This window comes from Natator depressus, chromosome 4, assembly GCF_965152275.1.
Source record: "Natator depressus isolate rNatDep1 chromosome 4, rNatDep2.hap1, whole genome shotgun sequence".
Lineage (NCBI taxonomy): Eukaryota > Metazoa > Chordata > Testudines > Cheloniidae > Natator > Natator depressus.
In genome coordinates this window covers 51,060,055-51,086,022 of record NC_134237.1, presented here as the reverse complement: position 1 = coordinate 51,086,022, position 25,968 = coordinate 51,060,055, and the positions used below count along the sequence as shown (strand labels likewise).

The 25,968-nt window shown below is 40.4% G+C and overlaps 1 protein-coding gene across 2 annotated transcripts in view; it reads right to left on the bottom strand.

Moving 5' to 3' along the window:
- Window positions 1-426: 426 nt before the first annotated feature.
- The window catches only part of NAA15 (N-alpha-acetyltransferase 15, NatA auxiliary subunit), a 63,895-nt gene continuing 38,353 nt past the window's right edge, over window positions 427-25,968 (bottom strand). The window contains exons 15-20 of one of the 2 annotated variants that reach the window (XM_074950871.1): window positions 24,486-24,679; window positions 18,801-18,909; window positions 16,710-16,808; window positions 8,479-8,622; window positions 5,661-5,758; window positions 427-1,554 (exon numbers count right to left, since the gene is read on the bottom strand). In XM_074950871.1, coding sequence (XP_074806972.1) covers window positions 1,354-1,554; window positions 5,661-5,758; window positions 8,479-8,622; window positions 16,710-16,808; window positions 18,801-18,909; window positions 24,486-24,679 — 845 coding nt within the window. In that variant the 3' untranslated portion in view covers window positions 427-1,353. The remainder of the gene's footprint in view (window positions 1,555-5,660; window positions 5,759-8,478; window positions 8,623-16,709; window positions 16,809-18,800; window positions 18,910-24,485; window positions 24,680-25,968) is intronic. The other variant, XM_074950872.1, reaches the window with a different exon arrangement.

Here is a 25,968-nt window from a genome sequence, read left to right as displayed (position 1 = left end):
CTCTGAACTGCACCTCTCTCTTCATCCAGTAATTTACAAAGTCCAACACAGACTGGTTAAAATATTCACACAACTGTTTTTCAAAACATTTTATTGCATTATATTTGGTACCTTATGTTTGACAAAGGAAATTACATCTGTAACTGCAGGAATAAGAATCTGGTCTGTTATCTGAAAAAAAAATCTTGGGCCCCTTAAAAGTTACAAAGTCTTGTGTTTGCCTGAAACAACTGAGCAAGAAATATATTCTTAGAAATGTAGGGCTTCAAGTATTACAAACCTGTGACACTGTGGAAAAGTTCCAGAGGTATCTAAACTGCAGCACTTGTTATTCTCTGCATAACGTGAACAAGGCCTGCTGAGGTTTTAAACTATTAGTCTCTTGATCAGTCATAAAATGGTAGTCAGGAGTTCCGCTCTTTGTAACTTCAAGCCATAGTGTGTTCTCATTTTGTTTTCACTCTCTGTGAAAAATGCACACTATCTTTCTAATTAGTTGGTGCCACATCACAGTGCATGATTTCATTTGGTTCTTGCATTACAGTTTTAACAAGTTTGGCCAAACTATGCTGTGAAGTTCATCTCAAAAACCAGCAGTGTTTTTTTCTTTTCAAGTTTAATTAAAATGAAGAGATTGTTCTAACTGGTTTCCTTCAGTTAAAATCTGTGGTGCAAGAACACCAAACTAATCGTGCACAGTGAACTTTGGAGACACAACAAGCTTACTGAACACCCTATGTTTCTTAATTCTGGCTGGTATCTATATGTCCCAGCCTCTACAACATCACATGTATGTTGTAGGTTTCTCTGTAAATAGTGATTCACAATGAATACTTCCTATGAATAGAATCATCTCCGTATCAAAATCAGTCAGATGCTAAAGCCCCAACAACTCTTTGTGCTCAGTGAAAGAATCCAGTGCTAAAACAGCGTTTTTGCTGTCTGAGATAATAGTAATCTCACAAGACAAATTTAAAGTAATATTTCTGCCACACACCTGCTCTGAGGGTTATGAGCCTCCAGATTTCATATAAATTAGTTTAAAAACATGGGGGTAGGTAGGTAAGGATAAGGGGGATTTTTTCTTCAATTTTAGCAGCTTTTAATTTTTCTTAAGAAACTGAACAACCTATATCCAGTAATATGTTAGATATTTTATATATATACTTTGTCAGCAGGATAAAAAAAGTAAAACTATTTGAAGGCAACATTTTTACTCCTTCCTTTCTCTGTGTAAGTTAGAACAATTCAGCAGGTGCGTGACAAAAATATTATACACCAGATATGGACCAATGTTATTCCACTCTCTCTTTTCTTTCTTTCTTTCTTTTTTTTTTTTTTAAACAAAGTTGTTCATATTTCATTGGCCAGTTCTTCAGTTTCTGCAGAACTATCTCCATTAATCGTGATCTTCATATCCTCTTCATATCCAGGGGGCATGAAAGCCAAAGCATAAGGGAAAAGCTTATGACAATTCGCTCTGTAAGTTTCAGCTGCTTCTTTACAGTCTCCCAGGCTACCATCACTCAAAGCTTCTAATACCTCCATACAAGTCTAATTAAAACAAAAGAACAAAGTGTTAAATCTTCTTATAAATATTCATCTGTGACACTCATTAAAAGATAGGTTTCAGAGTAGCAGCCGTGTTAGTCTGTATTCGCAAAAAAGAAAAGGACTACTTGCATCCGATGAAGTGAGCTGTAGCTCACGAAAGCTTATGCTCAAATAAACTGGTTAGTCTCTAAGGTGCCACAAGTACTCCTTTTCTTTTTTCATTAAAAGATATAATACTTCTGAATATATAGTTATTTTCTAGCTTTTCTAAATAAATACATATACAGAACATTATGCATATTTGAGAAAGTTGTATGAACATTTATAGACTTAGTTTAAGGGCATAACTGCAAAAGCCTTCTGATAGCATATTGTAAAAATACTAAATTTACTCTCTAGAGTGAAAGCATCAAGTAGTTGCAGAGTCTTTTAACACAAATAATTATCACTTCACTTTGTTGACTTTGCTGAGAGAAAAAACTGGAAGAGTATCAAAGGGTCAATACCACACAGTTCCAGAGGTCAGCAATTCCAGTGATAAAGCATTTGGTTTAAATTTTGTTTCTAGTTTTACCTACACAATGATTCTAGATGAAATCAGAAGTATTTTTTCCTAAATATTTGGACTGTACCATTATGTGACTGTGTCTAGGACTCACTAGGGTTTATAAAACAAAGGAGAAAATACTTATCAGTCATTATTTTTCCACGTATAGGTGTTTTGCATTGCAAGAGATCCGTATTCCTGCAATAACACTCCTCATACATAACTAGTGGGACCTCATTGCTCAAAATCCTCAGCCAATGGGTTCCAGAAGGGACCAGTGCAGTGGAGCTCTACATAAGCCACAGTGCTTCCAAGTATTAGCTCGTAAGTAAAAGGTGTGATTCTTAAAAAACTGTTACAGAATCCCCAACTCTAAGGCAAAAAGAGGTCAAGTTACAGGCAGAAAAATACTATTCAAAAATTACAAGGAAGTATATTTTCTTTTTATCAAATGTAGATGCCTTGCAATAGATCCAAGTCCCTGGAGACTCAAAGAGTTACAAGAATCATGTGCCTTTTGTTAAAAAAAGGTATAGAACTCTGCATTAAATTGGGCCTGCAAGTAGAAGAGTTTGGAAAGAATACCTGAAGGCACCTTGATAACCACACAGGGAAAAGATACTCGACCAGAAGAATGACATAGTTTAGAGAAAACTGTGGAGAACCGTCTACAAATTATAAAGACATCTACTAAATAAATAAAACATCTGGGAGGTATAACAGGTGGAGCATCCATAACCCAAAGACTTACAACATTTGTGGCAAAAATCTAGATTTTTACTATGCGGCTGAATCCAAGCAATAATATTTTGAGCATCTGAAAACTCCATGTAGTTTCCCTACATTTGTTAAAAAGGGTAAATGAGACGACTTGGATAATTATAGGCTTGTCAGCCTGACATTGATCCTGGGCAAGATAACTGAGCAGCTGATACTCAATTAATAAGGAGTTAAAGGGTAATGTAATTAATGTCAATCACCAGGGGTTTACAGAAAATACATCCTGTCAAACTAATATGGTATCTTTATTGATGAGATTACAAGTTTGGTTGATAAAGATAATAGTGTTTACATAATATATTCAGACTTCTGTAAGGCATTTGACTTAGTATCACACAATATTGTGATTAAAAATCTAGAATAATATAAAATGAACATGGCACACATTGAATGGATTAAAAACCGGCTCATTGAGAAGTTTCGAAATGTAACTACAAATGGGGAATCGTCATCAAGTGGGTGTTTCTCCAGTGGGATCACACAGAGGCTGGTTCTTAGCCCTATGCTACTTAACATTTTTATCAATGACCCGGAAGAAAATCAAAATCAATCACCGATAACGTTCGCAGATGACACAAAAATTGAGGGAGTGATAAAAAATTAAAATGATGGGTCACTGATTCAGAGTGGTCTTGATCTCTTGATATATTGGACGCAAGCAAACAATATGCATTTGACTATGGCTAAATGTAAATGTATACATCTATGAACAAAGAATGTAGGCCGTACATACAGGATGGGGGACTCTATCCTGGGAAGCAGTGACAAGTAAATTTGGGGGTTGTGGTGGATAATCAGCTGAACATGAGCTCTCACTGTGATGCTGTGGCCAAAAGAGCTCACGCAATCCTGGTTTGCACGAACAGGGAATTCTTAAGTAGGAGTAGAGAGGTTATTTCACCTCTGTACTTGATATTGATGTGACTGCAGCTGGAATACTGTGTCCAGTTCTGGTGCCCACAGTTCAAAGATGTTGATACATTGGAGAGAGTTCAGAGAGGAGTCACGAGAATGATTAAAGGATTAGAAAACCTGCTTTATAGTGATAGATTCAAAGGGTATGTCTACACTGCCATTAAACACCCACGGCTGGCCCATGTCAGCTGACTCAGGCTTGAGAGACTTAGGCTATGGAGCTGTTTAACTGTGGTCGAGACCTTTGGGCTTGGGCTGGAGCCTGGGGCTCTGGGACCCCACGTGGCTCCAGCTCAGTGGTCTACAAAGCAATTAAACAGTTCTTGAACTGATCCACTCTCTCTGCAGGCTGCAAAGAATAAAGATCTTCATGTGAGTCCAAGATTACACAAAGTAGCTCAAAATCCAATTTCTATTTACTGCTAATTGTTGGAACTGTCAGGCTAAGGGTATTTAAGATGTGTGACTGCCTGATAATTAGTGGTTCTTGGATGATGAGAATGCTATAATTAATCCTACCCTTCGAGTGGCTATTCAGTGTTTTCTTAGTCTGTTTTTAATGCAAGCAATCATTAAGTCACTAAAATTCAGAATCAGACTTCCTTTCACTGGTTAAGAAAATAGTACCACAATGCTGGAAAGCATCAACAGCTCCATCAGCTAGCAGCCCTGTAAAGCATGTTCTCGAAGTATCACTGAAAAACATTTTCTATTTTAGGACTATTATACTGAAAAAACCCGACTCCACAGCTAGTCTACTATACTGGGAAGAAGAAACTGGTAACATGTGATGCTGATAAATGGTTTATTTTTAGTTTAACATGAAACAGCACTAAGTTCTATAGTAAGTATATGAATTCTGCTGAAGAAAACCTGAGTTTTTTCTTCCAAGAATGTGAAAAGGAAACAGGTCTGCTACAACAACTGATGGACAGTGATCTTGGTAGTAAGAAAGGAACTGGACAGCTGGCAGCACAAGAGACACCTGGGTTCTGCAGTTGGGGTTATATACAATGCTAGAGCCTAATGGCTCAGCTTTTTGAGCTATAGGCATTCCAGTCAAGCACTAGGAGCAAGAGCCAAGGAGCATACTGAAAAGGAACAGCCTTTGAAGAACCACATTTTCTAGTAAGTTCAGGGGTGCTGGAAAATTTTTTATAGTGGGAGTGCTCAGAGCCATTGAACCAAACTGTAAACCCTGCATATAATGGAAACCACTTCAAGCCAGGGGGTGCTGCAGCACCCCCCGCATCTCTAGTTCCAACTCCTATGTGTAAGTGTCAAGGGTCTAGTAAGTGTCATTGGAGAAAGAGGAAATTCAGAGGAGTTTTGTACATTAATCCAGACAGTTTTGATCTGTCCATTCTGATTTGTTCAAAATAGCGGCAACTATAATGACCTTTATTTGCGGTCCCAATACTAGATTTTCAGTCATCAGATACACGTTGTCCTAATTCTTTCCTATATTATTTCTTCCTGAAAGAGAGAGAGTATTTCACAGATTCTAAGTCCATACGCCCCCCGAAAGGGCAGGATAAAAAGATTCCTAAGTCTGTGGCAAAAGCAGGTAAGATGAGAAAGAAGCTATTTTAACAGTTTTTATGACTGACAAAAACATCCTAAAACTAGGATTTCTGCCCACCTGCAGAATACCATTAAATGTACAGATTATGGATGTACCAACTGTCTAATACAATCCAAAACTTCCCAAACAACCAAAATGATATTGCTTACAGAACCAAAAAGTTGAAGGGGGCTAATACAGCAGGGAGACAAAACATAGGAACAACACTCCTGGTTCCAATTATCTAAAAGAGGCAAATCTCAAGGTCCAAAAAAAATTAAAAAAATCTACCCTCTTTACCTGAAGATTCCTGTTGGTAATGGATTCATCGAGGGATGTTGCCAGCTCTACTGCTCTTTTCTGACTGGAAGGATCCAAATAGTACACCATTTTGGCAGCTGCAAGAGAAAAATAATTTTCTCCAGCATAATATCAAGTCAAACGAATCTGTATTACACAATATAAAGACTGCACAGCTCTGAAAAAAAATAGGATACTGAGTTCTAGATCAAAATTCAAAACTGGCCCAAAGGGATTACCTTTGGGAGTCTTATGTTCAATGTTCTCCAGATTAGAGTAAATAGATGCGTGATCTATGTCTATTTTTTAATGCATAAGAGTCTACATAAAACAAATTAAGATTGGCACACTTGGTGGTAGTTTCAAAATACAGAATAGGCATGGAGAATGTATTAACCTCTAAATGCTAGTGGTGGCCCCTCTAGATCAAAGCTGAGGCACAATGTCAGGGCTGTGTTGGAAACCTTGCATCACCACTGCCCAGGCTGTAATGCAGTAGCCACTATAATACGTAATCACCATTGGGAAAGGGTGCTATGGTAAACCATGACTTGAAAAATGAGGACACCTAATAACTGGATGACAAACTATTAGGCTGAAGTAAACATGGGAGATTAAGAGGGAAGGTTCTACCATCGGTGCTGCAACTAGGGTTGGTGAGGGTGCTGCCCCACCATCTGGCTTCAAGTAGTAACAACAACCCAAATACATGGTTTCCGCCTTTAGCACCCCCACTATAAAAATTGTTCCAGCAACACTGGGTTCTGTGAGGTCAAGGGAACAATGCCCTGATGAGAAGGCCAATCCTTTATGCAACTCTGCAGGAAAAGTGGAGGTTTGTATGCTTCAAATTACTGTCTGCACCTTGGAGATGTTTCACCAGCACTGAACATTTTAACACATTTTAGGAAACCTGCATTAATATAATACTATGGTTGACATTTCAGACATACATGAAGAAACTCAAATTTGGCTTCCCACAGCTATTACAAATCAGCCACTTGTCTATATGTAGCATTTCTATCGTCATGTATAATGTTAATTTTAATGCTTTAATATAATATTTAAAAACTACATTAAAAGAATGTTTCAGTTCAGAAGTCAAGCACTCAGAAGTTCCAAACTGACAGAATCCACGCTACCCATGCAACCTTAGTTTGGCCTCTTGTGCATATACAGGATAGCCTTTTATCATGATTATGTTACATTTTCCTCAGGACCCTGGTTTCATACAGTAAATGAGTAGTTATAGTGTATTTTAATTTATCCTCCTCATTAAACAAGGGATCGGTCACACACTGACTGTAAACCATCTAAATCCCGCACTGAATAAAAAAATTATTATTAATTTCCTGGTGAGTGTGTATCCTGAGCACTGTTCCCTCTAAGCTGTGTGTGCGCGCGCCCACACACACAGATCCTAAACCCCACACACGGCGAAACACCACGCGCACAAAAATTTGCACAGAAGCACAATTTGCACAGAAGAAATTTTTTGCGCAAACGGCCCGTCAAAAATTAGAGGGAACATTGATCCTGAGTTCACCATACTATCTGAGTACTTTACGAACAATTAATTTATCTTTCCAGCACCCCACTGAGATTAGGTGGCATTCATACAACTGGGGAACTGAGGCACAAAGAGATCAAGGGCAAAACTGTTGTAATTAAAAACAAAAACAAAACACCTCTTAAAAATAGAAAATCTATCATTTGGAATCACACTGACCCTCAACTTGGGTCATCAGAAAGATTGAGACTTTTAGACACACAGCACAGACATCAACCTCTTCAGCTAATGGTGTAACTGGTAGCAGGATAGTAGACTGTTATTGTCTACATGAAACAGCTACTAAAGAGGATGAGACACTTTGCCAGTGAGTTTCACAGCTATTTGCTGACAGCAGAAGAATATACAGACTCAGGACACCTGGCTGCAATTCCAGATAAAGGAAGAGAGTATTCTCTAGTGGCTACAAACCATTCTACAGGTTTCTGCCCTATTGGAACCAACCAGTTCAGACAATGATTGAGTACAAACTGAAGCAGAAATTCTTCCATGACACATCAGCACTTATGTTGAGCCAGTAGAGACGGCAGCTGCCTGAATGTTTAAGTGCAGCATATTTAGACTACTGGACCCACTATTTATTATCTATTTTGATCAAATACCACTTGTTGCCAATACCATTTGCAGTTATAATCTCGGATTTGCACCAAATTTAATCCAACAATTTCAGAAACATAAAACCAGCATTGAAGGATCACTTTGATTTTAAAATCAATTAATTATTGCTAGAATTAGAAAGAAAGCTTGCTGGAAAAATGTTTCACAACATTAAGTTTTTCCATTTTATGGAAGCTTCCCATCACCAGGATATTTTAAACTTAATGAATCAGTAAAATAAAATTATTTTGTAAAGTGTCATTCAGATAAACCATATCCCAAAACGTTTTACAGAGTTAAACAACAGTTAGCGTTAAAAGATCTTTCATGACACTTCACTTACACTAGAAATGTCTATGGGCCAGAGATGATGCAAAGATTTTTTACACAGTGCAGCCAAGAATTGAGGCATAGAGGGAGAGATTATTAAGATATATAGGCAAGGAGAAAAAGCTGTTTTCAACTGAGAATTTAAATGGATACAAGAAAGCCATTCCAAATGGAAAGAGCAGCCTATCACACCGACAGCGTGGGAACAGAGAGAGGTCAATGTTACATGAGCATAGGAAGTGGGAAAGAGAAAGAGAAGGGTCCTTGAGGTAAATCCACAAAAACAGGAAACATAATTTAGAAACAACAAAAACAAAGTACCTGATAACCTATGTGGTAGTGAGTCATAGTTCTTTTTAAGGAAAGCTTCATTGAAGTTCTTTGGATTAGTTGCCCCAAAAAGCCGATTCATTTCTTGATTTAACACTGTTCTAACTGTATCAGGTAGATCTTTACTTTCAGATACTATTGGGTAAAAAGGAAAAAAAAAAAATCTTTAACACAAATATGGATACTTTCAACCATTAATCACAGCAAAATATAACTGACTTGAAAAATATCACCCACCATTTTTATATCAGTGTAATTGAAAGAAATCAGCATCAACTGAAAATTCATTAAGATGAAGAAAGGTAAATAACCAAGAAGTTCTATTTTTTCCTCTTTATACTTTATCACTAATAAGCCTTTACAGACGAAGCATTGCAAACTGTGCTTTTACAGATTATATTGAGGGTAAAGGTTACCTCATTATAGAGATGCCAAATACTGTAACAATTGCTGGTGCCCAGAAATTGACAAAAATAACAGCGATTTACCCTACAATAACTGTGGTTCTTTGAGATGTTGTAGGCAGTGTGGATCCTACTGTACGGTGTGCATACATCTCATGCACTCAAGACTAGAAATTTGAGTAGCAGTGTCTGTCAAGGGTGCGCATGTCATACAAAGGCATAAAGGGTGGGGCAGCTATGACCCTCCCTCAGTTCCCTCGCAATTCGAAGCCAGTGTCTAACAACGAAAAGCAGGGATTGAGGGCAGGTTATGAGATCTACACTGACTACAACATCAAAGAATCACAGTTACTGTTGGGTAAGTATCATTCTCTCCTTCTTTGAGCATGATACAGAATGGAAATGCACTGCACAATCCACTTGGAGATTCTTTGTGATAAGATGGCTTGGCCTTTGGATGGACCAGAAAGGGCCACAAAGAGGCAGGGAGACAGCTAAAATGGATCAGGTCCTATTAAGGTAATACTGTAAATGCTCTGGGTGTCCAGTGTGTGTAGTTTCTTCTCTCCTATTGTGTGTGATTTCAGGAGGAACACTGGCAAAGTTAGGTAAAAATCTGAGACTACCTTAGGGATGAACTTGGGGTGCAGTCTTAGCACCGCCTAGACCCTATGGACGGATGTGCAAGCGGATACTGCTACTAGCTCAACCTTGAGAGAACCAAGCACTTGCTTCAGGAGCAGCATATAATCTAGTATCTTTGGTATTGGTGCCTCAATTGAGTCTAAGTTGTTTTGGGCTGACCATATGGAAAATCTTTTCTACTTTGAGAGTAAGTCTTCCTGATGGAGGACCTTCTACTTTGGATGAGAATTAATGAAACTTGAAGGGAGCAACCTATTAGTACTGCTCAACCAGCCAACATCCAAGCTGTCAGGTGCAATGACTGGAGGTCTGCATGGTAGATGAAGAGGATACTCACCTTGTGAAGTAACTGTGGTTCTTTGAGAAGTGGGTCCTTACGGGTGCTCCACTTCAGGTGTGCACGCACCTCTTGAGCTTTTGATTGGAAATTTTCCATTGGCAGTATCTGTTCTGCCTGTGTGTGCGCTCTACACAACACTGTGCTGTGCACTGAGGGTATATAGAGCTGCGAGTGCGAATCACCCTCGGTTCCTTCTCTATTTGAATGTTCAACAAGGAAATCTGAAGCAGAGGGGAAGGAGGGTGAGTACTGGAGCACCCATAGGGACACACATCCCAAAGAACCACAGTTACTGCCCAAGGTCAGTAACTACTACTTCTTCAAGTAGGGTTTCTATGGGTGCTCCACTACAGGTGACTCCCAAGCAGTATCCCCACAGGGAGAAGGGAGCTTCGGAATTGAGTCCAAGACTAAAGACAGTACAGCAATACAAAGAACCGCATCAGATCTGACAGCATGGACCACGGAACAGTGTTTAGAAAAAGTATGCAATGAGGGTCATGTAGCAGCTCTGCATATCTCAGACACTGGAATGCTCTTGAATAAAGTTGGGGAAGTTGACTGTGATCAGGTAGAGTGTGGTGTTATCGCTTGGGGAGATAGAGCACCAGCTGCGATGATACATCCTAAAAGAGATCCACCTAAAAGCCTCTGTGTAGAGATCGTGGACCCCTTGGATCTCTTTGCGATGGAGAGAGTCTAGGTGATTTCCAAAATTGTTTGGTCCCATCTAGATAAAGGGCCAATGCCTGTATAATATCCGAAGTATGAAAGGAGGTCTCACACTGAGATCTATATGGATTAGGGAAAAATACTGACAGATGAATGGCCTGGTTAAGATGAAAATCTGACTGCACGTTAGGTAAGAACTTAGGGTACAGCTGTAAAAAGACCTTATCCTTGAAAAATACTGTAAATGGGAGGTCTGAACAATGCCCCAATCTCCCCAACCTTGCAGGCTGATGTGATAGCTTCTGGACAGGCCATATTCATAGATAAGTGAAGCAAGGAGCAGGATGCCGTAAGTTCACACAGAGGTCCCATGAGGTAGCTAAATACGAAGTTGAGATCCCAAGAAAGAGTAGGATCCTTAACCAGGGGGGTAAAGGTTCCCTAAACCCTTAATAAATCTTGAGGGCATAGGATAAGCAGTGTTCTCTATTATGCTCCTATGGAAAATGTTCACAAATTACATCAAGTTTGCAGCATTTAGTGAAGTTATACTTGGCCATGATTGCCTGATAGTTTGCTATCCAAAACTAGAGGGTTGCAGATGAGTAAACCTTTCAGCCAAGAAGGTCTAACCTCTTCTGGTCCTCATAAGGGGTAGACCTAGAGTGATGCTGTTTACCCCTCTCATTTACTTCCATGACCATGGAATTAGGTGAGTGAGTGGGAAAACAAAAATTCTGAGTCCCTGGGAGAGACATAATATTTCTTATCTGCCCTTCTGCAAGTTGGTGGGATGGTGACATGAGTTTGCCACACAGTCTTTACTGGATCTAGGAGCACTTCATTAAACAGATAGCACAACCCATGTGGGTGGTGGTGACTGAAAGAGCTGGACGGAGCTTGTGTTGTGGGCCTTTATATTTCAGATACCTCTTGAGAAGGTTGGCAGCCACCCTCTCCACAAGGTTTTTGAACTGTCAAAAATCATTGGCCATTGATGGTGGTGTAAGCAAGACGGCCTCATTAAGAGTCGATGATGAAATAAGAGTTCAAAGGGTGGCCTCCTTATCCACCCTAGTCTCCTGCTGTTCAAAGGTCATCTCATGTTGGGGATTTGATAGAGCAGACTGTTTAGCCCTAGCTTCTCAGTGCAATGGAGCTAGAGATCTGGCAAACTGTTGCTGATCCCAAGGATCCCAGTATGGCATGGGGGCCGGGGAGGCATATTGGAGAGGGGCTGGCACGCAATACTGATCTCTCCATCCCTGTTGTGGGTGAGGATCCTTGTCAAAGTATGGGTTACTGTATGGATGTGGAGGGGAGCCCTGCACTGATGAGGAGACTGATTGAAGGTCTTCATCCTCCTCCTCAGCATCCTCCAATGAGAAGGCGGGGGGCAGTAGAAAAATACAGAGAATCTTGTGGTACCAGGAAGGAAGGATAGTCCAAAGACCGGGGCACCGGTAATGGGAGTCATTCAGTATCCCTAAGAAGTGGGGACTCTGGATCATCTAAAACTGGCATGTCTCTGGAGTAGCAGAATTCCTGCAGTACCGAGTGGGTCAGTACTGATGCAGCAGTTGAGGTGGGTGATACCATTGATCTGGAGCCAGGACCAAAACTGTTTGGTGCTTCAATTTTCCTGGGACCGAAGGTGCCGAATGAGAAGACACTGATAGTAAGTCTGATGCAGATGGTGCCGTTCTAGAGGAATGTATGTCCTAGGCCTCCCTGTCCTTCACAGATAATAACGGAGGGCCTCCTAGAGCTGTGCTTCTCCAAAGCACTCTGGGATCTCACAAATCTGCTGGTACCAGAGAAAAGTCCTTCATTTCCAGAGTATTGAGCCAACCCATTGAGGGCTCCAACACCATAGACTCAGTGGGAGATTGGAGCCTTTTGGGAGCCAGCTTTTTGTGGTGGGAGACCAAGCTCCTCCTCTTTGGAGCTTTCCCAGAGTTCTCTGAAATCTTGCCCCTCTTAGGAGAGACCTGGCTGAGGTCAAAGGGGCAATGGATCTGGCAAGAGAAAGATGTACGGCGTGTGTGTGTGCTCCTGTCCTGACTCAGAAGTGGGTCGAAGGGAGCACTCCATCATCAGAAGCCTCTGTTTGGTCTCCTGATTCTTCTGTGCTCTAGATTTGGGAGCTAGGCAAAAGTTACACTCTTAGGACATATGGGACTCTTCCAAGCAATGGATACACTTAGAGTGGCTGGGATAGCCTCCTGACAACAGAGGCAGCATATGAAACCTGGCTAGCAAGGCATGCCCAGCCAGGCCAAATAAGCTCCCAAGAAAAGGGAGAGAAAAAACCCCCAAACCTCTCACTACTAACAGCAACAACTAGTGTTAACTAGAAACACTAAATTAACTAAAAAAACAACTGAAGAACACACTAAGGCATGGCCACGGTGGACATACTAGAGCTCTGCCTCAGACCAAGGTGGTAGTGAAGAAACTGAGGGTGGCTTTATATACCCTTGGTGTGTGGCATGCATATATGTGGGCTGAACAGATGCTGCTAATGGAAAATCTCCGATCAAGGCTCAAGAGGCATAAGCACACTTGAAGTGGAGCATCCATAGGGACACTACTCAAAGAAGAACTGACTGTGATTCCAAGATATTATGTCCAAAGTAGGCCATGAGGTGCCCGGGAGGTCATGTGAATGTCTACAGAAGATCCAACAACCAAAAATCTGTCTCAGCCAGTAAAGAGCTATCAGGATTTTTGTACTGTGGTCTCTTCTGATCTTGGATGCTATTCTGAAGATCAGGGGAATCTGTGGGAAGACAAGGGGAGTCCTTGATACCACCAAAGAAAGGTGTCCAGCAATGGTCCTTGCCTCATGCCTCCTCTGGAGAAGTCTGTCATTTGGTGTTGTCCCCTGTGGCAAACAAGTCTACTGTGGTAGCTCCTCATTAATGAAATATGGGATCTATGACAAATTTCTTCATTGGCCACTTATGGTTGGTCACTGCATGTCTAATTAACAAGTCTGCCAGTGGAAAGTGGGATGCTCAGAGCCAGCGGGGTTATCCTATGTTGACGATTCCACTTCCAGAGCCTAATGGCTTCCAGGCAGACAGAGCATGATCAAGCTCCTCCCTGCTTATATAGTACATCTTGGATGCACTGTCAGGATTTGCACCACCGTGCACTCCTGCAGAACAGGCAGAAACATTATGCATGGAAGCCTGATAGGTCTCATCTCCGGGACTTCTATCAGTAACTTCAGATTATCCTGAGACTATGTCCCCTGCATCTGCAGGTGGCTCAGGTGGGCACTCCTGGCTGTCCCTGAAGCATCTGTGATGTGTGTCAGTCAGGGAGGGCACAGAGAACGGGATCCCTTAAACAGCTTCCCTGTTCTGCTGATGGGTCTTTTTTGAGAAAGCAGGGATGTAGATTTGGACCCCTTAACGAAAAGGCAGGAGTGCTGAACCTTTAACAAAAAAGAACTTTTCTTCTAACTCTTTGCTCAGGTATTTCATCTTAAACAAGTTTTAAATACAGCAAATAAGCAGTTCTTCTCAAAACAAGTCCTGTGTTCCTAATGTAAAAAAAAATTAAAAAATTAAAAGAAATAAAAAGCCTTTGTTGACCCATCCTCATCATCTTCCATCCTGCTGAAAGTACAGATTCATTGTCCTCTTCTCCCACATCCTGCTGGAAGTATAGAGCCACAGGACCACCACCTGTTCTTTGTCCCACACATTCAACCATTTCTAAATTCACCTAGACTCTTTCACCAAAGTAGACTTCGGGCATATAGTACTCTAAGCAACATTTTGTATAAGCACACCTCCTTACTGGAGAAATTGCCTGCCCTATGATATAACTGTTCTACACTTCCAGCAGGATTGGAGAAGAGGTGGGGTTCCAACAAACTTCTTAACAGCATGTAAATTAGCCTTTAGGTGTCCTAAAAACATAACAAAGAAGCAGAAGTGCACAATCCCAATTTTTCCTCCCCCGCTTTGCAGATCACATCTAAAAAGTTTGTCAGCAGAAGTTAATCAGGGCCATTGAAAAACTCTATTAGTGGACAGTCGTTTTGTATATTTTAATTTATGGATAAGTGCACAGAACACAGGCGGCTTTCCTAAAAATATTTTACTGAACAGTTTAAAAGTATTAACCTGAACAAGTCATCAGTAATGTAAGATGTAGCATGTTAACATTTTAGTGCAACTTTGCCTTAATAAAAAGTTTTAAAAAAAAGTCTCAGAATGTTTTCTTCTTAACAAATAGCAAGATTTAGGTGTTGAGTATACATTTTATACAAAATTCATGAAGGCATGTTGTGGTATAAAACTATACTGGTATGAGTTTCAGATGGCCACTTTAGTCAACTACTCACAATTGACTTCACTTGATGCCAAGAACTGGCAAAACCACTCCCAAGTTATGCAGGACATACAAGATCCCCACAAAATCTTTTATACCACCAAACACAAACAAGTACTTTGGCTATGCCACATTTAAAAAAAAAGAAAACACCTCTCTCCAACCCCATAGCCATTTAACTGCAAAACCAATTGCTTTAGGTACCATTGCCTTAGAATGGGGGAAAAAAACCTCTAAAATTATCAAAGGGTTTTCTAAAACTGAGGAAATCACATTAGTTAAAAGGATAATGTCAACATAAGTTTGGGCCAAAATTAAAGTTCTGAAAAAACAAAGTAGTATTCTCATGGAGCATTTGTAACCCAAAGACTGCAGCATTACAAACATGAAAGTAAAATGTTTACGAAAAGGTAAATCTGTATTCACTGATTTTCATTATCATAGCTGTAAGAAATGCAAAAAAGCAACAGAACTTACATAGCAGAAAGCAAATTTGACTTAGAATTCCTTACTTTTAATAGCACTGGTTAAGAAGTTTGTTTACAGAATATGATTGTTAATATCACAGCGCTCCTTTAAGTCACTCTGTAGTAGCCAAAACTGTACTGTTAATTTAGCAACATGAAGTTAGTCATTTAAAGAGCATTCTAATGCATGTACATTTGATATTAAATATTTTGAATTAATTGTGTTGATAGTTTGTAAACGGAAACAGATTACCACAAAAGATAGCCGCAGATAGCATACATATTACTCCTGCGGGAATTCTGCACCACTGCACACGTGCAGAATTCATGTCCCCGGCAAAATTTGTTTTCTCCGCAGAAAATACATTCTTTTGCCCACCAGAGGCTGCTGTGGAACCAGACCAGAGGGCAGCTGCTCCCAGGTGGGAGCAGCCCTCTATGGATATGTAGGAGAAAAGGCTGCATTCCTCAAAGCACCCTGCCTGTGGGGCCAAGTGAGGAGGCACAGAATATTGGGGGGGATGGACAGTATGGGGCACATGGGACTTCTGGGTGGGTCACAGACTGGGGTTCAGAAGGGCTAGTGTGCGACAGACAGGTGGGGGATGAATGGGAGTGGGGTGCAAGGACACTTGGGGACAGGGGCAGATGTGTCTGACTAAATGAAAGAGGTTAGGGGTCAGCCACAGTCTGCATGGGTGAGGTTCCCCAACTCCTTAGCAATTCCACCCCCTAACCTCCCTACCCCAAACTCTTCCATACTTCTCCCACACACACTCAACAACCCTCCAGGTTCACTTCTAAGCTTCTTCCCAGGAATTACTTCCCTCTCCTTCATCTCCTCCAGTACCCCTGACCTCTGCCTCCCCACCCAAGCCTTTGCACTGCTTCTGAAGGGTATGGGGAAATAAGTTTCTGTATTGTAGTTTAAATGAATTATTACTCAAAGTTGTGTCTTAATATGCCTAATAAGGAATGTATTTGTCAAAAAACATTTCCTGAATCTTCTTTGTGGACTGTATTGTTATAGACATACTTCTTGACAGATATCATAGATTCACAGGACTGGAAGGGATCTCGAGGGGTCATCTTGTCCAGTCCCCTGCACTCATGGCAGGACTAAATATTATCTAGACCATCCCTTAGTTTGAAATAAATTACTAAAATAATTGAAACTGACATGATTATATTGTGTTATTTTGACAAATAAAATATGCAGAATTTTGCATAATTTTAACAACTCGTGTGAAGAATATAAAAAATTTTGGTGCAGAATTTTTAATTTTTTGGTGCAGAATTCCTCTAGGAATACTATACGTAGAGATATATACGACAGATACATACCACTGCCAAAGAGGTGAATCATACACTCATGAAGCCAAGGATTACTGGAGTCAATAGCAAATGCTCTCTTCACAGACTGCAGCATCAGAAGAAATTTCTCTGTAAATGAAATAATGGTGGTGGCTGGTTATAGAACTATCTCTGAAAATCTTTTAAATGAAACCATCAAATTAAGTTTTAGATGTTAAGATTGAGAAAGAAAATTATATCTGAAATGTCAATGACCAGAACAAATCAAAGATGAATGTATTACCATGGCTTCTTTTGCAAGTAGTTCACCCCTACTTCATTAAAGTTAGTGAGTGAATGAAAATACAAGCTATTCAAACTAAAACAATGTTTTATTTGATAACTTAAATGTACAAAAGTTAAGCAATTAAAATGTCTAGTTTGGACATCAACTGAGTATCTTGTTCTTTTTGTAGTGTTTCATATTACTGTACTGGTAGTACAGTATCTCAATACAGTATAATATGGCCATATTAAGGTTGTGGTGAGAAGGTACTGCAGATTTCAGTTTTGGTGCATGGCAGAAATGCCTAAGGGCATTCAAATCACACTTTTTTTTTCTTAGCTGAAACTGAAAGGCAGGAAAAAAATCAACATCAGAAGTATCAGTGCTGAAGTCACCACAGAGGCAAGTGTAGATAATGCTGACGTGGTCTGTGTCACAGAATTCTAAGCAGCAATAGGATACTTATTATTCAGTCTGGACCCAATAGGAGGGAAGAGAACACTGCCCACAACCCCTCAATGAAGAGCCCTGACCAAAGCGCAACTTAACTGTACTGATCACACATGGACGTTGTCAAGGTTCCTTCCCCACTCTGAACTCTAGGGTACAGATGTGGGGACCTGCATGAAAGACCCCCTAAGCTTATTCTTACCAGTTTAGGTTAGAAACTTCCCCAAGGTACAAACTTTGCCTTGTCCTTGAACAGTATGCTGCCACCACCAAGCATTTTAAACAAAGAACAGGGAAAGAGACCACTTGGAGACGTCTTCCCCCAAAATATCCCCCACAAGCCATACACCCCCTTTCCTGGGGAAAGCTTGATAATAATCCTCACCAACTGGTACAGGTGAACACAGACCCAAACCTTTGGATCTTAAGAACAATGAAAAATCAGTCAGGTTCTTAAAAGAAGAATTGTAATTAAAGAAAAGGTAAAAGAATCACCTCTGTAATCAGGATGGTAAATACCTTACAGGGTAATCAGATTCAAAAACAGAGAATCCCTCTAGGCAAAACCTTAAGTTACAAAAAGACACAAAAAGCAGAATATACATTCCCTCCAGCACAGCGTATTTTACCAGCCATTAAACAAAAGAAAATCTAACACATTTTCTAACTAGATTACTTACTAACTTAACAGGAGTTGGAAGGCTGCATTCCTGATCTGTTCCCAGCAAAAGCATCACACAGACAGACCAAACCTCCCCTCCAGATCTGAAAGTATCTTGTCCCCTCATTGGTCATTTTGGGTCAGGTGCCAGCGAAGTTACCTTAGCTTCTTAACCCTTTACAGGTGAAAGGGTTTTGTCTCTGGCCAGGAGGGATTTTATAGCACTGTATACAGAAAGGTGGTTACCCTTCCCTTTATATTTACGACAGATGTTAAGAGCATATCCCATTTTGACTTACGAGTGTCCTGATCCAACACAGTGAGGATCTTTCTGCTACAAAACACATCAGAGTGAAAGAAACCTAAATATTACCTATGTTTACATAAGAACACGAGCCTGAAATCAGATTAAAACACTTAAATCCAAATGTAAAAATCTGCATGCCTTTAACTTGCATGCATGAATGACGATGGATGCAAGCAAGCACACTGGGAATGTGAAAGTTTGCATATTTTTATCTCTGGTTCGTAAGGATTTAAAGAATACAGCAAAAAAACTGGATAAACACCAGCACTTCCAGATCCACAGAACAATCAGGGGAGGGGATGTGTCCAATTAAAAGCAATCTGCATCAACTAGTGATACTTCAGCAGTATAGGTCAGTGATGATTAATGTAATATCTATGAAAATTATTCTAGTGTGATAACTACAAAGTTCTTTATTCTATTCGTTCTCTCACCTACCTTTCCTGAAGTAAATCTCAAAAGCAAAAAGATGGGTCTCTATTTTGTTCTTCACCAAATTCTTCAACGGTGTTAAAAATTTAATGGCTTCTTCCAAAGGTGCTTCAACCTAAAAAGGCAAGAAATATGCAATTCAAATGGGAATAAAATGAATTAGATTAATTTTCTTCTTTACCAATAGGAATATGAACTTTCTAGTTTGAAATCAAACCAGCAATAGGACTGCTCTCATAGGGTGATGTACACTGGATGCCCTGAAAGTATATTATTTCATATATTGCATGTCAGATATTGCATTCATATACTGGTATAAGAACATGGATTGTCAAAGTATTAGCCTGCTTTGGTGGCCTTTTTTAAAAAAAAAGTATCCTCAGGTATCTAGCACTCAGTTGACACGCCACTCGACAGTCACTGGAGCTGTCAACCCATAGCACCAATCCCAATTAAGACACTGATAAGCTTTAAGGTAGACTTTAAGTGACTAAATGTTGATCTTGGTCACTAGATCCCAGCTAGAACAGTCCAGTAAACAAAGTTTTATTTCTCTCCTGCTTTGTGTTTATTTTCTATAAAGTGCAACAATTTTACTTTGGGATTTCTGAACAACTCTGGATGTCATAATTTAGGAATATTTTGTCTAATTCACTTAAAAAAACTTAAAAACGTCTCTAGCCCTTTCCCTTGTAGAGATGGATCTCAAAATTTAACTAGCCAACAGGGGGGCTCATCAGTAGAAAACAATTTCCTCTCCAAAAGATTTGTGAGAGCTCCTGCTGAGTCTCCTAAGATTCACTGGGGGTTCTCCTCTCTCCTGAAGCCTTTTAGGAAGTCCATTCCAAAAGACGAGCTCCTCTCACACTACCCCAAGCCCTATGTTCTCAGCTAGTCACCTCCCGTTCCCGTAGGCCTCCTGAGGTCTTCCAATTATCTTGGGATTATAGGAGGAGTCTCTGATGAACCAAAGGAAGTCTGTCAGGTGGAAAAGACAGGAAATGCTACTGCTTCCTCCCCACTTCTTCCAGCTATTCCTCTGATCTGCTCCCAAGCACCTCTAATGCCCTCACTCCTCCTGCTACTGGCAGTTTCCACAAATCACCACATTTCTGGTGGGAAAAGGGAGTCTTGGGGGAGAAGCTGAAGTTTGGCTGAGGAGCACCTTGCTTGGATGTCACAGGAGCAGAAAGATCCAAATAGGAAGGGCACTCCGGAACTACACAGGGCTGCAAGACAATACAGAAGCAACACAATGGTACTCCACCTGACAAACCTCCTGTGGTTCAGTAGAAGGGAATCCTGCTGATGCAACAATAGCCTGTGTATACATTTAGCTCAGATCACATACCCAAACACTGCTTCCCTGATACCATGATTCTTCATAAATGTATGTAATGCACCCAAAGGAGGGGCTTTGCCTCACTCGGCTAGTGCCAGTGGAAAAGAAATCACTATCTGCAGCCATTGCTCCTCTTACTCATCATAGCAGAAACAGAGTGGTAGTTGTACACTTCTGTTTCTCTGAGGCGGACCCTTAATATAATCCCTCAGAGCCCAAGGAGAGTTTTTTCCAATTGAAAAGGAACAAAAGATAAATTCAGAGCAGGAAATAAAACATATTGATACATATTAACCCAGGGACAAGAGACACCTCTACTAATCCCACAGTATCTGCCTGCATATGGAGATACTGACAGATTTCTGTGAGCAGAGAGGCCCAAAAAAGGCATGGGGAGCAGCTGCCATTAGCTGAGCTAACATGACTAGTGCAATCAGCATTCTTCTGACAAGGCATCTGCAGTATCCACCATTCTGAAGGATTTGTTCTACCAGAGATCCCTCTCTGATGGTTAATAAAACAGAAAGTCTGCCTTACTGCATGTTAGTTTAGGGATTAGTTAGAGGCCCTGGTGCTAAAACACTTACTGAACCCTCATGGTAACCTCAGATGTCTGATGTCTAATGTTTAGAGACTGAAGCAATTTAAACAAGAGCCAGCTGTTGCCTTTATCACTGGTAATACACTCTTTCAAAAACAGGAGAATCAAAGTCATTTTCTGCCAAAAGCCAAATATTAAGTTTTAATTAAGGTCTGTCAACAGAGATTACCCTACTGAGAATTTTAAAGTTAGCAAACGTTTTGTTGCATTCAATGCTGGCATTTCACTTGCCACACAAAGCTTTCTTTGCTTCACTCCTCGCAGATAAGCTTCATACAAAATCAGAACTGGTCACTCAACTATTCCTCTGCCACAGCTCTTATCCATGGTCTTCATCAGAACTAATACGCATTAGTGTAATTCCTTTCTCTGTGGTTTTGCTCAGCCTTGTCTCTAAAATTCAACTTGCCCAATCTGTATCTATTTAATTTCCATACCAAAAACCAAATCAATCTTTTGAAATCACTGGCTTCCTGTCACCATATCAGCTTTCAGTTAAAAATCCCCCAATAGTATTCAGGTTTCAGAGTAGCAGCCGTGTTAGTCTGTATTCGCAAAAGGAAAAGGAGTACTTGTGGCACCTTAGAGACTAAACAATTTATTTGAGCATAAGCGTTCGTGAGCTACAGCTCACTTCATCAGATGCATTCAGTGGAAAATACAGTGAGGAGATTTATATACACACAGAACATGAAAAAATGGGTGTTTATCATGCACACTGTAAGGAGAGTGATCACTTAAGATGAGCTATTACCAGCAGGAGAGTGGGGGGGAGAAAACCCTTTGTAGTGATAATCAAGGTGGGCCATTTCCAGCAGTTAACAAGAACGTCTGAGGAACAGTGGGGGAGAGGGAGGGAATAAACAAGGGGAAACAGTTTTACTTTGTGTAATGACTCAACCACTCCCAGTCTCTATTCAAGCCTAAGTTAATTGTATCCAGTTTGCAAATTAATTCCAATTCAGCAGTCTCTCGTTGGAGTCTGTTTCTGAAGTCTTTTTGTTGAAGAATTGCCACTTTTAGGTCAGAAACCGAGTGACCAGAGAGACTGAAGTGTTCTCCAACTGGTTTATGAACGTTATAATTCTTGACATCTGATGTGTGTCCATTTATTCTTTTACGTTGAGACTGTCCGGTTTGGCCAATGTAGATGGCAGAGGGGCATTGCTGCACATGATGGCATATATCAGATTGGTAGATGTGCAGGTGAACGAGCCTCTGACAGCGTGGCTGATGTGATTAGGCCCTATGATGGTGTCCCCTGAATAGATATGTGGACACAGTTAGCAACAGGCTTTGTTGCAAGGATAGGTTCCTGGGTTAGTGGTTCTGTTGTGTGGTGTGTGGTTGCTGGTGAGTATTTGCTTCAGGTTGGGGGGCTGTCTGTAGGCAAGGACTGGCCTGTCTCCCAAGATCTGTGAGGATGATGGGTCGTCCTTCAGGATAGGTTGCAGATCCTTGATGATGCATTGGAGAGGTTTTAGTTGGGGGCTGAAGGTGATGGCTAGTGGCCTTCTGTTATTTTCTTTGTTGGGCCTGTCCTGTAGTAGGTGACAGCTCTCCCTCAGCTCTCGTCCCCTAATGCCCCTACTCTACTTGCGCTATATTGATGACATCTTCATCATGTGGACCCATGGAAAAGAAGCCCTTGAGGAATTCCACCATGATTTCAACAATTTCCATCCCACCATCAACCTCACCCTGGACCAGTCCACACAAGAGATCCACTTCCTGGACACTACAGTGCTAATAAGCGACGGTCACATAAACACCACCCTATACCGGAAACCTACTGACCACTATGCTTACCTACATGCCTCCAGCTTTCACCCAGACCACACCACATGATCCATTGTCTACAGCCAAGCTCTACGATAGAACCGCATTTGCTCCAACCCCTCAGACAGAGACAAACGCCTACAAGATCTAAGCATTCTTACAACTACAATACCCACCTGCTGAAGTGAAGAAACAGATTGACAGAGCCAGAAGAGTTCCCAGAAGTCACCTACTACAAGACAGGCCCAACAAAGAAAATAACAGAAGGCCACTAGCCATCACCTTCAGCCCCCAACTAAAACCTCTCCAATGCATCATCAAGGATCTACAACCTATCCTGAAGGACGACCCATCATCCTCACAGATCTTGGGAGACAGGCCAGTCCTTGCCTACAGACAGCCCCCCAACCTGAAGCAAATACTCACCAGCAACCACACACCAGAACCACTAACCCAGGAACCTATCCTTGCAACAAAGCTCGTTGCCAACTGTGTCCACATATCTATTCAGGGGACACCATCATAGGGCCTAATCACATCAGCCACGCTGTCAGAGGCTCGTTCACCTGCACATCTACCAATCTGATATATGCCATCATGTGCAGCAATGCCCCCTCTGCCATCTACACTGGCCAAACCAGACAGTCTCAACGTAAAAGAATAAATGGACACACATCAGATGTCAAGAATTATAACGTTCATAAACCAGTTGGAGAACACTTCAGTCTCTCTGGTCACTCGGTTTCTGACCTAAAAGTGGCAATTCTTCAACAAAAAGACTTCAGAAACAGACTCCAACGAGAGACTGCTGAATTGGAATTAATTTGCAAACTGGATACAATTAACTTAGGCTTGAATAGAGACTGGGAGTGGTTGAGTCATTACACAAAGTAAAACTGTTTCCCCTTGTTTATTCCCTCCCTCTCCTCCACTGTTCCTCAGACGTTCTTGTTAACTGCTGGAAATGGCCCACCTTGATTATCACTACAAAGGGTTTTCTCCCCCCCACTCTCCTGCTGGTAATAGCTCATCTTAAGTGATCACTCTCCTTACAGTGTACATGATAAACACCCATTTTTTCATGTTGTGTGTGTATATAAATCTCCTCACTGTATTTTCCACTGAATGCATCTGATGAAGTGAGCTGTAGCTCACGAACGCTTATGTTCAAATAAATTGTTTAGTCTCTAAGGTGCCACAAGTACTCCTTTTCTTTTTACAATAGTATTCAAGATCCTCATGGAATTAGTCTGCTCTCCCTATCTGTCCAACCTAAACTCTTCCGTGCTGCTCCCTACACTTCAAATGTTTTTCTATTCCTCCTACTCAAAGCCTATGTTTCACAAGAACAGAAGCATAGAACATTCTTCTCATACGCTGTTCTCCCTCTACCTACTGCAGTTTCTTTGAGTGTAAAAAATTCCATAACTTGTAATCCAACCTCAAACTCATCCTCCAGGTAATTCCAAACAAATGTTTCACCCAATTTTCTCAATCATTTTACTGAAACTTTTTCAGTTACCTCCTGATTCCTACGAATTCCACAATGCCTGACAAACTGCAAATACAAATGACTATGTGATGTGAAGAATGGAAAAATGAATGTATCGATCTCACCTTCAGAATATGAAGATTTTCAACCTGCTAAACTTGATGATAAATCTAATTAGTGACCTAGTACAACACATTTATGAAGATATTTCTACTTATTGTGAGTGAGTGAACAACAGTTCTTGCTGCAATGCATGTGGTCTTTGAAGGATTAGAGACAAACTCAGTTCCTCCATAAAACTTGTAGATTACAAACCAGATAAGAAATTGTTCCAGAAACCTTTGTTTTGAAATGGTGACACTTCTGAATAGAAGTTATGCAAGAATAAAATTTAATGGCTCTCTGGAGTTCAAGACAATATGCTGCAAAGCTGATTTTAATCTGATAGCCAATTACTGAACACAGTCAGGCAAGTACCTTTGCTAGTTTCTCAGGGATAAGTTCTTCTTTTGGACCGCCAATTTCCTCATCATCATCATCCTTTTTCTTCTTCTGATTTCTCTGCTGCTTCTCTTTTTCTGCATTCTTTTTCTCTTCCTCTAGTTGTGCTTTTTTCTGTGCTCTTCTCTGCTTATTGCGAAGCTTCTTTAGCTCCTTGTCAGACATATTTGCTACACACAGACAATGTTTCAATAAATGGGTGATTACACAGATTTGATTTTTTTAAAACTACGTATTTGAATTTACTCTACTTCAAACGACTGCCAGTTTCCACGTCTATTTTCTAACCCATATTTTTCCTATTAAGTAATGCTGCCATTACATCTGTAAAAAGTTTTGACTTAACAAGTCAGTGGCAGAGCTGGGAGTAGAACTCAGAGCAGAGAACAGATCCTTGAGTTCTAACAACTAAAGAAAGCACCTGCTTAACAAATTACGTAAATATTTAGCAAAAATATTTGAGGTAAACAATTAAATTTTTAAATATATGGTGTGATTAGGTTTAACTTTTAACTGCCTACACAGATGAATAGGCAGAATTGAGAGGTAACACTGCATCAGTTTACATTTGATTCACATTTGGGATTTCCATAACAACCAAGGCATTGTGAAAGTTTGAAACAAAATCCAAAAATTAATCTGTAAAAACATATTGCATTTGTGCCCTTTCTAGCTTCTTTAGACCTGAAGCTATGCAAGTGAAACTGAGATGAGAAGCAATTTTCACTGAACTTTTTAAACTGTCTAGTTTTGTTCATTCCTATTTCTTTAACAAAGATTCAGTACCCTTCCTTTCAACTCCTCTATTAAGTCCCCAGTCCACAAGTCATCCAAGTTGTCCTTCAGTTAAGAAGACAAGACTGACATTTTAATAATAAAAACACCCTTCCACCCCCCACCAAATACTTAACACTGAGGACTTTATAGATCAAAAAGCAGAAGACATCTGTGACAGTCTGTACCATCATGTTTGCCCCTTTTACAAAACTATAATGGATTTTGTATAAAGTATGCCTTGTGAGGTATTATTTGAAAACTCAATTTCCTGATCATTATTGTCCTGGTAAATTGTGTATGGCAACACTATATATAAAGTTATAAGATTTAACATTACTGAGACACGTTCCAAGTTTAGAAAAGCAGGCCCAAACCAGTTCCTCAGAGACAAAAGGCAAACTGATGCCTCAGCCAGGTGTAAACAAAATCAAATGAACTATCACCTGGTTACACGACCATTGTTCAGCAGGAAAAAGGATGTGAGCGAGAAATTTACACTTTGGCAAAGAAACAGCTAGAGGTTCTTGTCCTCAAAATATCTCTCCTTTCATCTCTACTGACGGCATCGTCAACACTTGAAGGACAAAGGAAGCATCAATGGACTGGGGAGGGATCATGGCTGAAAGAATTTCAGTCCGTAAGACTGCTAAAACATGTAGTGAGAGACTTTTGCTTTGAAATC